General features: G+C 34.1%; 1 protein-coding gene across 1 annotated transcript; it reads right to left on the bottom strand.

Moving 5' to 3' along the window:
- Positions 1-445: 445 nt before the first annotated feature.
- LOC139851578 (endoribonuclease Dicer homolog 3) lies at positions 446-10,895 on the bottom strand. The gene is made up of 25 exons (XM_071840658.1): positions 10,636-10,895; positions 10,482-10,526; positions 10,172-10,355; positions 9,884-10,018; positions 9,646-9,780; positions 9,497-9,566; positions 8,665-8,726; positions 8,444-8,575; positions 8,184-8,336; positions 7,950-8,079; positions 7,723-7,828; positions 7,369-7,549; positions 6,802-6,929; positions 6,501-6,719; positions 6,045-6,142; positions 5,689-5,963; positions 5,032-5,602; positions 4,696-4,934; positions 4,378-4,584; positions 3,413-3,880; positions 2,728-3,000; positions 2,050-2,376; positions 1,142-1,307; positions 920-1,031; positions 446-820 (listed from the first exon to the last, which is right to left on the bottom strand). Exons 1-25 carry the CDS (start codon positions 10,728-10,730, stop codon positions 619-621), a joined length of 4,713 nt encoding a protein of 1,570 aa, XP_071696759.1. The 5' UTR covers positions 10,731-10,895; the 3' UTR covers positions 446-618.
- Between the last annotated feature and the right edge of the window lie 762 nt (positions 10,896-11,657).

Here is an 11,657-nt window from a genome sequence, read left to right as displayed (position 1 = left end):
AACTTTTTTGCTGTCCCCTCTTCACAAAGCAGTTAATAATGTTGTTAATGTGACTAGCAATATTAATTTGATTAGTTAAATATAACTAATTATGTTGTAAATTTCCATAATGCAGCATGGACATAGGTGAAATTGAAGGAATTGATGGTGAGTGGCTAGCATGAAAAGCTACTTAAACTTTCAATTGGTTAACCAATTTAGTAATTTACTGATATACATATAATAAATATATATGTTACTTTTCAATATTATGACTATTATTTTTAGTTTATGCACCATTTTTTATCTTTATTTTTTATAAAGATGCTATTAAATTTGTCTTTGTCACCATTGAATAGGTGCTATCCCATGTAATTTTTTCATTCTTGAAGTTCGTATAATAATAACAAAGAAACTAAATAATATCAACCATTTTGCAATTAGGCATGACTTGATTAAACCACCTAGCAGATTAACTATTCCATAGTGAAGTTAAGTTGATATTGCATTTTTTAGAAGAAACTTTCTTTACAACAAAATATGTTTACCAACAAACTGAAAGCTCATTCGACAAGATCGAACGACGTTTTTCCAGTTTTATATTTACTACAAACTAACCGATAATAACTGTCAACTTTACTACCCGATTTTGAGCTTTCCGAGTTGCTGGAGTTTGTAAAGCATGAGTAAAGCAGCAGAATCGAAGGAACTTTTTTTATCTGCTCGTGGATCACCGGTTAGTTCAATAACACCATACTTAGGAATCGTCAAACTTATATGAGACTCAAATATATTAAACGCTGATCTTTTGTCAACCCCTTCACCAACTTCAATCATAGATCTGTAAAACCATAAATCAGATTTCAATCCTCACCCGGATTAATACATTTTTTTAAGAAATGTGAAAAATAGTAATTTGAAGCAGAAGTTTATTATTAACCTTGATTTTTGCTCTGACGATGTAAAATTAGGCATCGGCCACTGCAGTTTCTTGCACAATTCATAAAGTGAAGATCTTGGTCCTCCCTTTTTCGTATTGATCGACTTAAGGACTGTTGTTAAAAATAAAAATTAAAAAAAAAAAAAAAAAAAAAAAAAACCATTAAAATGAGATTGTAAAGTTTTGCTTCAAGGAATTTGACATATTTCTTATGATGATTACCTGGAACTTCAACATTGGAGGTATCTGCAACGGGCTGAGGATCGAAGAGAGTTATTTTTGCGTTCTCGTTGGGATCGGGATTTGATGGGTTTGTTTCGGTAGTATTATCTTCCATTTCTACGTCTCTATCATCTTGACCTTGGTTCTTCCTTGTTATTCCCCTTTTCTGTCAAACAAAACGGCATGAGAAAGTCAAAGTCAAAATCAACATTAATCATCCAGTTGAAAGTTACTTATTATGACTCATTCACTTATGAGTCGATTTCGGTATAACTGTAAATAATAATAATAATAACATCAAACAGAACAGGTAAAAAGTCACCCGAAGTGAGCTTTTAACGCCAAAGACGTTTTATAATTTTATTCAAAAAAATATAATTAATGCAACTTCTGTAATCACATATGACTGACCATTTAATTAAAGATATAATTTTTCGAACTTGGCTCTAGTTATTGAGTCAACAGTAAGCGTCGATTTATTGGCGACTTGACTGACTCTTAGAGCCTAAATTAAATTTCAGGCAGGATTTAAAACCCATGGAAATTTGATTTTACCATTTTCATGGCGTCTTAATTTTATTTTATTTTTAAAAAACTTTTTCCTACTTATTGACCGGAGGTCCACTCGGAAGCAATCTCTCTATCTGTCGAATAGAGAGAGGGATGATTTTCTCTACTTTTGAGAGTGTTTTCATCACTCTAGGTGGAGAAATGACGACTTTATTCTCGGATAGGGGAAGGATTGTCTACATCTCACCTCCCCCATACACCACTTATGTGTTATTGGGTTTTGTTGTTGTTGTTGTATAATTTTTCGAACTTCTTTTTGACATGTTACTCGAACCGCCCATTTTGCAACTATATTTATGACAAGCTTTCATGAGCAATGCAAAAAAAGAAAAAAGGACCTCGAGGTCTTTTAACAATATAAGAGCAGCGTGACCCCTGGCAATTTTCCTAGTTGAACCTGTGCCGACTCCTATCAATAAGGCATCTTTGAGCTGCAAACGTAGCTCGGCTGTTATAGTATCACTCTTGCTTCCGTATGCGTCCTTCATGAAATAACCCATTGAGTCGCACAATTCTATCAGTTCCCGATAAGGTGGAAGTTCGAGTTTATCGGGTGTCACTATCGGAGACAATAACGGCTCAAATATTCTCCAAACTTCATCAAGGTTAAGTTTCGTATCAACTAACATGGCCCCCGCAATACTCTCAAGAAGGTCACCAAGTGCCTATTAAATGAGCATCATATATCATATATCAATATACACAAATCAAGACATTATATGAATGAGCTGAACAAATTTAAATTGGGTCAATAAATGTAGTATTAATGCATTCAGCTTCCTAAATCATCTTATTAGAAGAATTAGACTAATTTTGTAACAATTCTGATCTTATTTAAGTTTTTAAGTCATTTATTACTTAAAAAAACTACAAACTGTGTACAAGTTAGTACCCATTACTTCACGGGAAACGAACCCATTTGGTCTGTTACCAGGTCAATCCAACCCACCCGTTTTGCCTCATTTTTCTGTCCACTTTATAAAATAGATGCAGAATAATAATATTAAGAGCTGCACCTTAGGACTTTTCTTGGTCTGGAGTGAGTTTGTATCAGTTGATGAGGTGGCTACAAACTTTACATAGTCAGCAATTTGACCTTCAAGATATCCCGATCGATACTGAAGGTGCGGATGAAGATTCCGTCTCACAACAGCATACGCAAAGTTCTCATTATTAACTGAAGCTGAACGTAAGTCCGTTAGTTCACCCGGATAAATATCGTGATGCTTTTTGTAAAGATACCATGTAATAAGCATGTCCAATACCGAATCACCAAGATATTCTAATCTCTATCACACAACAAAACAAAAAAAAAAACAGTAAGAACCAATTCATCTTTACATAAACGAAAAGGTTATCATTTTAACATTTAAGACATAATTATCGAGATAGTCCCTGTGGTTTCACCACACCCAAATTGCTGAAATAGTCCCTGGGGTTTTTTTATACCGAGACAGTCCTCGTGGTTTTCAAAATGTTGCTGAGACAGTCATTTTGTTACCGAGATAGTCCATGTGGTTTCAGCAATTTGGTGAAACCACGGGGACTATATCGGTAACAAAAGGACTATCTCAGCAACATTCTGAAAACCACAAGTACCAAGTAGATAAAAAAACCCAAAGGACTATTTCAGCAATTTGGGTGAAACCACAGGGACTATCTCAGTAATTATGTCAAAAAAGAAGTAATAAATTAAATTACCTCATAACAGTATCTGACTCCTTGAGATGCATGAGTTATAGCTTCCAACAACAAGCCCTTGCAATTAAAGACGTACCTGAGCTTTTGTTCTAAAGTCTGGATGACATCAAGTTTCGGGGTGTACGTGTTTAGTGAAGCGAGTTCAATGGCTTCATTTATGCGTGATGGTTCGAGCTCGCAACTTACACCGAGCCATCTCATACAATGAAGGGCACCGGTCAACCCACCACCTACATAATAGGCTCCAACAAGAGCTTCAACACAGTCAGAAACCGTCTTTGACACCAACCAACGGTGTCCCATATCACAAAACTTCCCGATCATAGTATTTGGATCTTCAGTGTGGTATTTGGTGTCAATAGGAACTTGTATTGTCTCAACGCCATGATCACAAGGGTGAGTTCGTAACGGAATTTGACCCGGTGCGGTCCATCGAGTAGGATCGAATGCACTATCTCTTATGTAATCCTGTAAGAAAACGTTCCATAAAGCAGTTCATGCATAACAGAATAGTACTTGTTGAGGTGCCATTTCGGACATATTTTAGATTGGTATTTTGATCTATAACTGGTTAAAATTACGATGTGGAGAAAACAGGCCATACGGGTAAATAGTATAAAGAAAACTATATTACTTTTAGATATAATATGATCTTTGAAGAAACTACTTGACACACTAAACATATAGTTTTTAAAGTTAATATGCATCAGAAGGTCTGTGTAAAACAGACCCATATGGTACATTATCAGTTTTGACCCATTATGCAACCCGCTCGACCCATCCATTTTGCCACCTTAATCAAGAATACAAGATCGAAGTAACCAAATACTTCTGCACAGCAGTTAGCTGTATCGATTGTAATAAAGCGATACAGATAAACATGCAACAACTACTACTGCACAGTTTAAGGATGCAAGGTACAGATAAATATTGATTTAAGTACACTTTGTGAAATGTATAGATACCTGTATCCGACAGCTGATTCCCAAATTATGTAACACCGAGTTACTAACTTGCGCGGATCGCTTAGAGGACAACTGTCCATGATTTTTTAAGTATCGAAGATAAAGATCACAACTCACTGCATACTTGAGCACTGAATCGCCAAGCAACTCCAATCGCTCCATAGAAAAACTCTCATTGCATCTAAGAGTCGTGAGGGCTTCCAAAATCTAAACAAGACAAGAATCGAATTATTTAGATTTGTACTCTGAGGTACAACCCACAAAGCAGGACTAATAATGATGTTAAAAGAACATCAATAATGAAACTCAATCACTAACCAATGAACTTGAGATGCATAAATTAGTTGCTTGGCCAGTGATTTCTTCACGTAGTTGGCTAGACAACATTAAGGACTCGAGCCGGTGCATTAATGATGGTAACAAGTAGAAAGATTTCACAACTTCAAATCGTGCATCAATAACAACCAAAAGTTCAGGTGGTATACGAGCATAATATCGCTGCCTGTCAGTATTCACCTTACAACTCTCGGCCCGTATCTTCTTTCCATGTAAAATACCTTTAAGATCAATAAATAAATCATCAAACAAGAAAATTAAATAAATCCATGGTAAATAAACTAATAAATAAAAAAAAGGTTTTGACTTTTGACGAACCTTCACCATTGAAGTCCACAAGAAGGTTATGTGCTCTATGGCTTTGTTTTAGCAGCAACAAGTTTTTGTCAGGGTACTTTAGATCAACGTTATATTTCTTTTGAAAATAGTCGGTATAAGATGGATATCGTGCAGTTTTTCCTTCAAAAGGACTATTAGCAGTTTCATCTTGAAGAAGCTCCATAACAGAGTAGATTTTGCCCGAGTGAATTGCGAGAACGACAACATTTTTAACTTCATTTATATGAATAGATTTGTTTGCAAAGTGAATAATATCGGGGCTATCAGGATCAGTCATATCAGAATCCATACTCTGTTTTTCAACCCTTGAAGTTGGGTTATTATTCTTGATGAAGTCAACTGCAGATACAGACGATTCTATCTCTTCCCAATTGATCCCGAACGGTTCGATTGACTCCAGTGGCAAAAGCAGGTACAAGTAAGACGGGCTCCACAACGTTTGGCTGGTTTCTGGTAAAGGTTCTATAGGATCTCCTGATTGTTTCCAGCAAATAAACTTGCCAAATATACCATTAAAAAACACTTCTTGAAAGCACTTTGCATTTTCTATCTGGTAAAAGATATCATAAAGATAGCATTAAAAACAAGATAAATATGGGAATTTATAGTTAAAAGGGAAAAAAATGTTGTTAAAACCTGTTCTGCATTGAGATAAAGTTCTGCATAAGAAGAAACCTTGCAATGCACAGATTTCGAGACGAGGTATAATTCCATTTCGGTATTACCCACATCATCATCGAGCTTCGATTCAACCAGAAGAACAAAAGATGAATATTTCACATCAACAATGCTACATATGAAACTGATCTTATAAGCATAAAATTTTACACCATCGTCAAGTTTCTCTCCCCATGTACCCGATACAGCGTGAATGGGCGTTGTCCCATGTAATTCCTTCCTTTTTGTCGTCCCTATAACGAAAAAACAACTTATAAAACACAGAGAATCGCATTAAACACTATATATTAATATATTTGATTAGTGTATCGTACCTGCACCAGAAGAAGATCCGTCGATATTTTTAGAAGATTTAGTCTCAGAAAGATCTTCTGTATTGGAGAGTAGATGGTCATTGAGTCCACCCGTTTGGCTAAAAGTGGAAACACAAACAGGTCAAACTGGATGAAATTGCAAAGAGTATAGCTAACGCGTACCACGTTACAACCTACTGCCTATATTATTTTAATTGTTATTGTAATAATATAACTTCTTACTCTTTGAACACAAATTATTTATAATAATGATATAAACTACAACAAGAAGTGTTTCCGTGTAACCCAAACCCACTCAATCATTTTGACATGTACAAAGATTACCCATTCTGACCAAACCTCCTTTGCCCAGTTACTCGACCTACCATGTCCCATCCCATTTTCCCACCTCTTGCAAAAATTTTAGTAATATAATGTTAATAGAAATAATATACTAATAACAACAAAGAATCCTACTTTTCGGCTGGGAGTTTTGCACAATATTGATCAACGAGACTAATACTAGAACCTGTAGTAACCGAAGCTCCTGTTGCATCAACATAAAACCTCTCGGTTTCTTTTAAGTTACCAGGTTTTACAATGCATGTGTCAGGGTCTCGATTCTTAACATCATCCATCATGGATTTCTCAGTCCGAATGATACTACAAGCAACTTCTCTTTGCTTTGCATTCCCCCTGTTGACAATGCATCTTTAAAGCATATTTAATAAAGGGAAAAAAAAACTACTTTTTGTAGAAGCTTTCTAATTCCAATTACCTCTCGAGCATTATGATAAACTGAACATTGCTACGAACAGTTTCGGGGATATCGAAACAGATCACAGTTGAGCAGTTTGGCGCGTTAATCCCCTCCTCAGAAACATCAGTAGTAAACAAAAGATTCACCTAATTGTGGGTCAAATCAAGTAACAACATTAAGAGAGATAAAAATTTCCGAATTGGAATTAATAGGTCTGACAAAAAAAAAAATATAGTCTGCCTCCGTTTTAGGACAAGATGTGACATTTTGACCCATTTACTTACGATTGTGTTGATTTGGGTTATGTAAGGTCAAACAGGAATTGTAACACAAAAAAATAGCTTAAAAGGAAATGTTTTGAATGGGTCAACAGGATCCAAAGTTACCCCATGTGTGTTTGAAGGCGTATAGAATTTCCAAAAACATTTTAAGTAAAATACTTAAAACTGATTGAATTTGAATAATAAAACATATATAATCATATTTAGCATTGCTTATTTATAACTTATAATACTAATAATAGGAAATTATGCGACCCGGCCAGCTTGACACATCTACTTACGCTCACAACAGTAAGATATATACCTTCCCAGAGCGAAAAGATTCAAGAGTCTCCATTTGAATGGCATCATCCGATGTTGAATTACCAGTCAAATATGAAACTTCTAGATGACACGCGTCTGAAACTCTCTTCATGATTATATCAAGAACTTTAGCTGTTACAGTTCTCTCTACATAAATGAGGCACGCTACTTTTGAAGGTTCCCTGAAACCAGAACCCGCGCAAATAACTGTTAGAAAAGTTAATCTCATTTTTCTAAATACCACGAAATATAAACATGTTAAATTACAATTGTAAGAAGTAATATAATCAAGTGGAGTGATTTATGGCTCAATGAAGAATGCTAATTATATGTATTGAAACAAAATATGAGTTACCTGAATGACTGGAAAATATGTAAGAGTTCATATAATTTCGGAGTGATGTAGCCAGCTGCTACTATCTGCTCATAATCACATCCAGCATTTAAAAGATATCGATGGCCTGAGAAAATAACAAAAAGTTTAAAGTAAAAGAGCTCAAATAATAATTTATTATACATATCCACAACATAATTATGAACGATGATAGTCGAAAAATGCACATTAGACCAAGAATAACATACCATCGGGCAAAGATTTCGCAATATTCGACAATGACTCCTCGAGAAAATAAAAACACTTAAAGAAACTTTCTTTAAAAGAGTCACATTCCTCAATGGCTTTCTGGGCCTCCGCTATACAAATTTTTACAGCCTACGGTACAATAAATCATATCAGATAAAACAGATAAACCCAAGTGCAAAAATATGTTTCTAGGAACAAGATTACTTTTTAGATATGTAGTCTTATAAACGAACCTCGTAAGCACACAAAAGGCCCAGTTCATCGAGGCAATATATAATCTCCACATGATCATTAGACAGCCATTTTCGCAGAATCTCATGCTTTTCGTCAGTATCTTTGTGATTATCTTTCAGTGAATTTTGCATCTCAAGAAGCTGTTCTTCAAACTGTGACACAAAATAGTGAGACAAAAGACAAATATGATATTATCTTTCACGTTCAATTTGTTTGTTGTAATAAAAAAATCAGGACCCTTTTTCCTTAAAGTAGTGACCTTTAATCGCAAAGATTCGAGTTGGACTTTCAGCTCCACAAGGTCAACTGTGGCTGGCTGATAAAAACGCATTTCATGCGACACAGATGGGGTGACTTTCACCGGCTCGGTCCTGTTCTGTATTGTATAAACCTGCCCATTAATCATTGTTAGTGTCTAATTTCATACTTCATGTTAACTTTTGAATAAATGATTAAGCCTGTATAATGACATATTAGTACCAGAGAATCCAAGATACTTTCAAGCGCGTTAACCTGTGCGTCACAGTCTTTCACAGATGACCCTAATACAGAAATCACATTACAAGATGACAATTATATGATAATAAGTACAGAGCTTTGAAAAGGAGACAAAATATAAGATGAACTTTTTTGAAGAGTGATACCATTATAAATGTTCTTTATTTTTTATTTTTCACACCACACCAAAAAAGTTGCAGAACATGGAGACAGATGTGTCAAAACGGAGAATGTGGCCGGCTGATTAACGGGCCAAAGGGTTGAAATGACTTATTTTTGGTACATGTCAGGGTGGAACGGGTCGGTTTGACCTACAGATATAGTGGGTTCATTTTGTTTGGTTTTTATGAGGTGTTAGTGTGTTAAATACAGTCGTAACGACCCTTTGTTATCGATTAAAAAATAATGCACTTTTAAAGGTTAAATAATTTAGAAGGTTATAAGCATCAATTTTGAATACATAAATACACCGGTGATGACCACCCAAATCAAACCATTCATAAGTAGATGGGTTTAAAATGCCACATTATTGAAAGGATCTAGTTGTTGTAAAGATAACAATTTAATGCCGATGAGTGCCCATGTACTCACGTTCTCATGCATCACTAAAGATGATTTGTCTACCACAAATAATATCGAATGACGCAGTGGGAGACGTAAATATTGAGCCATTCATGGAAAATAGAACTTGTTAAAACTAGATCCTTATTAATGAAGTGAATAGCAATTTAGAACCTGCAAATAACTTGGATATTATTATCATCAATTTCCATGTCTTTCGACGCAAAAACATACAGACAATAAAAGCCCTAACCTTTTTTAGCGATAGGGGATGCGGTCATACCAAAAACCTTTGGCTTGTTAACGGCTTTACAGTAAAATTCCTTCACAAAAAAGATTTAATTTCAGCAACTAATTCACATTAAACCAACACATTGATACTGAAAGACAACTATTAATTACCTTCATTAAGAGTGCATACGGATGATTACCAGTAGCACGATTACACTCATCAATAATCAATAAGCATATCATTTCAAAGTCTATGAACCCATTCCTTAAAGCATCCAACAATATTTTAGGTGTCATAACCATTACCTGTTAAAAATAGCCAAAGACAAAAACAAAAAAATGATACCGTCTTCGAATCTTTGACCTAAACATCTTAAACAGACATGATAAACTTAATAGAAAAACTCACTTGATTCTTGCTAGTTTCATGTTTCCAAACATTAGCAACCCAATCGTCGACATTCTTCCCATCGATACTTCCCGTTTTAGCCCCAATGTAATAATCAACTACGAGGTCCGTGCCTCCTCTAACAGCATTTAAATGCTGCAACACAAAATATCATTTCAAAGCCAAACCTTGTACTTTACACATTCAATTAACACCAACGCCAGCCCGAATCAAACAGTACAATCTACTAAAGTGAAATTCAAAACCACAATGAACAAACTACAAGTAATTCGACCGTAATCGGTATACCTGTTCAACAAGATTACGGGTAGGTGCTAATAAAACAATTAGTTTCTTTTGAGACAGTTGTTCCTTTAAACTATTTGCAACTTCTTTAATGATCATAACAGCTATCAATGTTTTTCCTGCAGCAGTATCAATATATGCTATTGTATTTTGCCTCATAGCCACTTTAAATACATCCATCTGATACCTAATGTCAACAATCAACAGCTTATATAACAATATACATATACATAAATATATACATTATACATAACAAGTTAAAGTACAAAAAAAAATAATAATAATAATAATAAATAAAATAATCTTGACTTACTCTGTAGGAGTCAAATTAATTTGGGGAAACATCACAGCATCAGAACTTTACCAAATAAACAGAAATAAATCAGAAAATAATCAAATATAAACGATCAATTAAATTAATTAATATTACTGTAAATTAAAATTGGAAATGATTAAAACTGACTTACTCTGTGTTCGGTAAGTTGTTAGAAGATGAATCATTCAGCATGGTTTCAAAATTCCTCTTCAGAGGGTTAGTTAGGTCTGCAACTGAAGTCTGCATGATTGCGATGAAATGTGAGTAAATTGTGAGTGTTTTATGTGGGGAAACACGAGTAGTTAACGTGTGTGAATTGATTTTGAAGAGAAATTTAAGAAATTGTGTAGAACATTTTGAAGAAATTGGTGATCAGTTGAAACGGAAATGGTGTGAGAATAAGTTTCAGAGAATCAATTGTACGTTTTGCAGTAGGATATTAAAGAGGGTTTTATGATTATTATAGAAAAAGAAAATTATTGCATGAGCGTTGGGATTCAAAGAGGAGAAATAATAATAATAATAATAATTATAATAATATTATTATTATTATTTATTATTAAAATTATACGATTAATTACGAAGATATTTGTATGTTTTATTAAGTTGTTACACGTTTTTTTTTTTTTAAATGAAATAAAATAAGTAGTAAAATACCTTAGAAAATTGAAGATCATCAACGTTGATAAAATCATGCGGCGTGTATAAGTAAGATCGCTAATATATATAGTGATAATAATTAACAATAAATAATAAAATTTAAAAAACGAATATAATATAATAATATAATAATAAGTATATTTTTAGGCTGTTTCATGACTTCTTTTAGTGTAGCAGCTGCACTGTTTCACTATTTAGGCTGCTGCTACATGTTTTCTTCTTCATCTGCTGCTGCTATATGGCTGTTGCTGCTCCACTGTGATTGTATGTCTGCTGCTGCTTAAACGTTTCTGTTTTTGTAAACTGTACGATCTTTTTTATGTTGACAATAATATCATTTTGCTTTTCAAAAATAAAAATAAGTACAAGTATAATATTACATTAGGTGTTATGCAAAAATAGTATAATAATCCCTTCATCTCATATTTATTTATTTTTTTCAAAACGATAATTTTGGATCGAATCCTCTCATTTGCCACTCACATACCTCTTAGATAGTAGAAATTACTCGCA

This window comes from Rutidosis leptorrhynchoides, chromosome 6 (assembly GCF_046630445.1).
Source record: "Rutidosis leptorrhynchoides isolate AG116_Rl617_1_P2 chromosome 6, CSIRO_AGI_Rlap_v1, whole genome shotgun sequence".
NCBI lineage: Eukaryota > Viridiplantae > Streptophyta > Magnoliopsida > Asterales > Asteraceae > Rutidosis > Rutidosis leptorrhynchoides.
This window is presented reverse-complemented; position numbering and strand designations above follow the sequence as displayed.

What these genes read in the sequence shown, in the direction of transcription:
- LOC139851578 (XM_071840658.1), bottom strand. Translation starts at nt 10,730, where the DNA reads ATGCAGACTTCAGTTGCAGACCTAACTAACCCTCTGAAGAGGAATTTT. An exon ending in CGTATGCACTCTTAATGAAG is followed by an intron (nt 9,567 to 9,645) that starts GTAATTAATAGT and finishes TTTTTTGTGAAG; the next exon opens with GAATTTTACTGTAAAGCCGT. An exon ending in CGGATCTTCTTCTGGTGCAG is followed by an intron (nt 5,964 to 6,044) that starts GTACGATACACT and finishes TTTTCGTTATAG; the next exon opens with GGACGACAAAAAGGAAGGAA.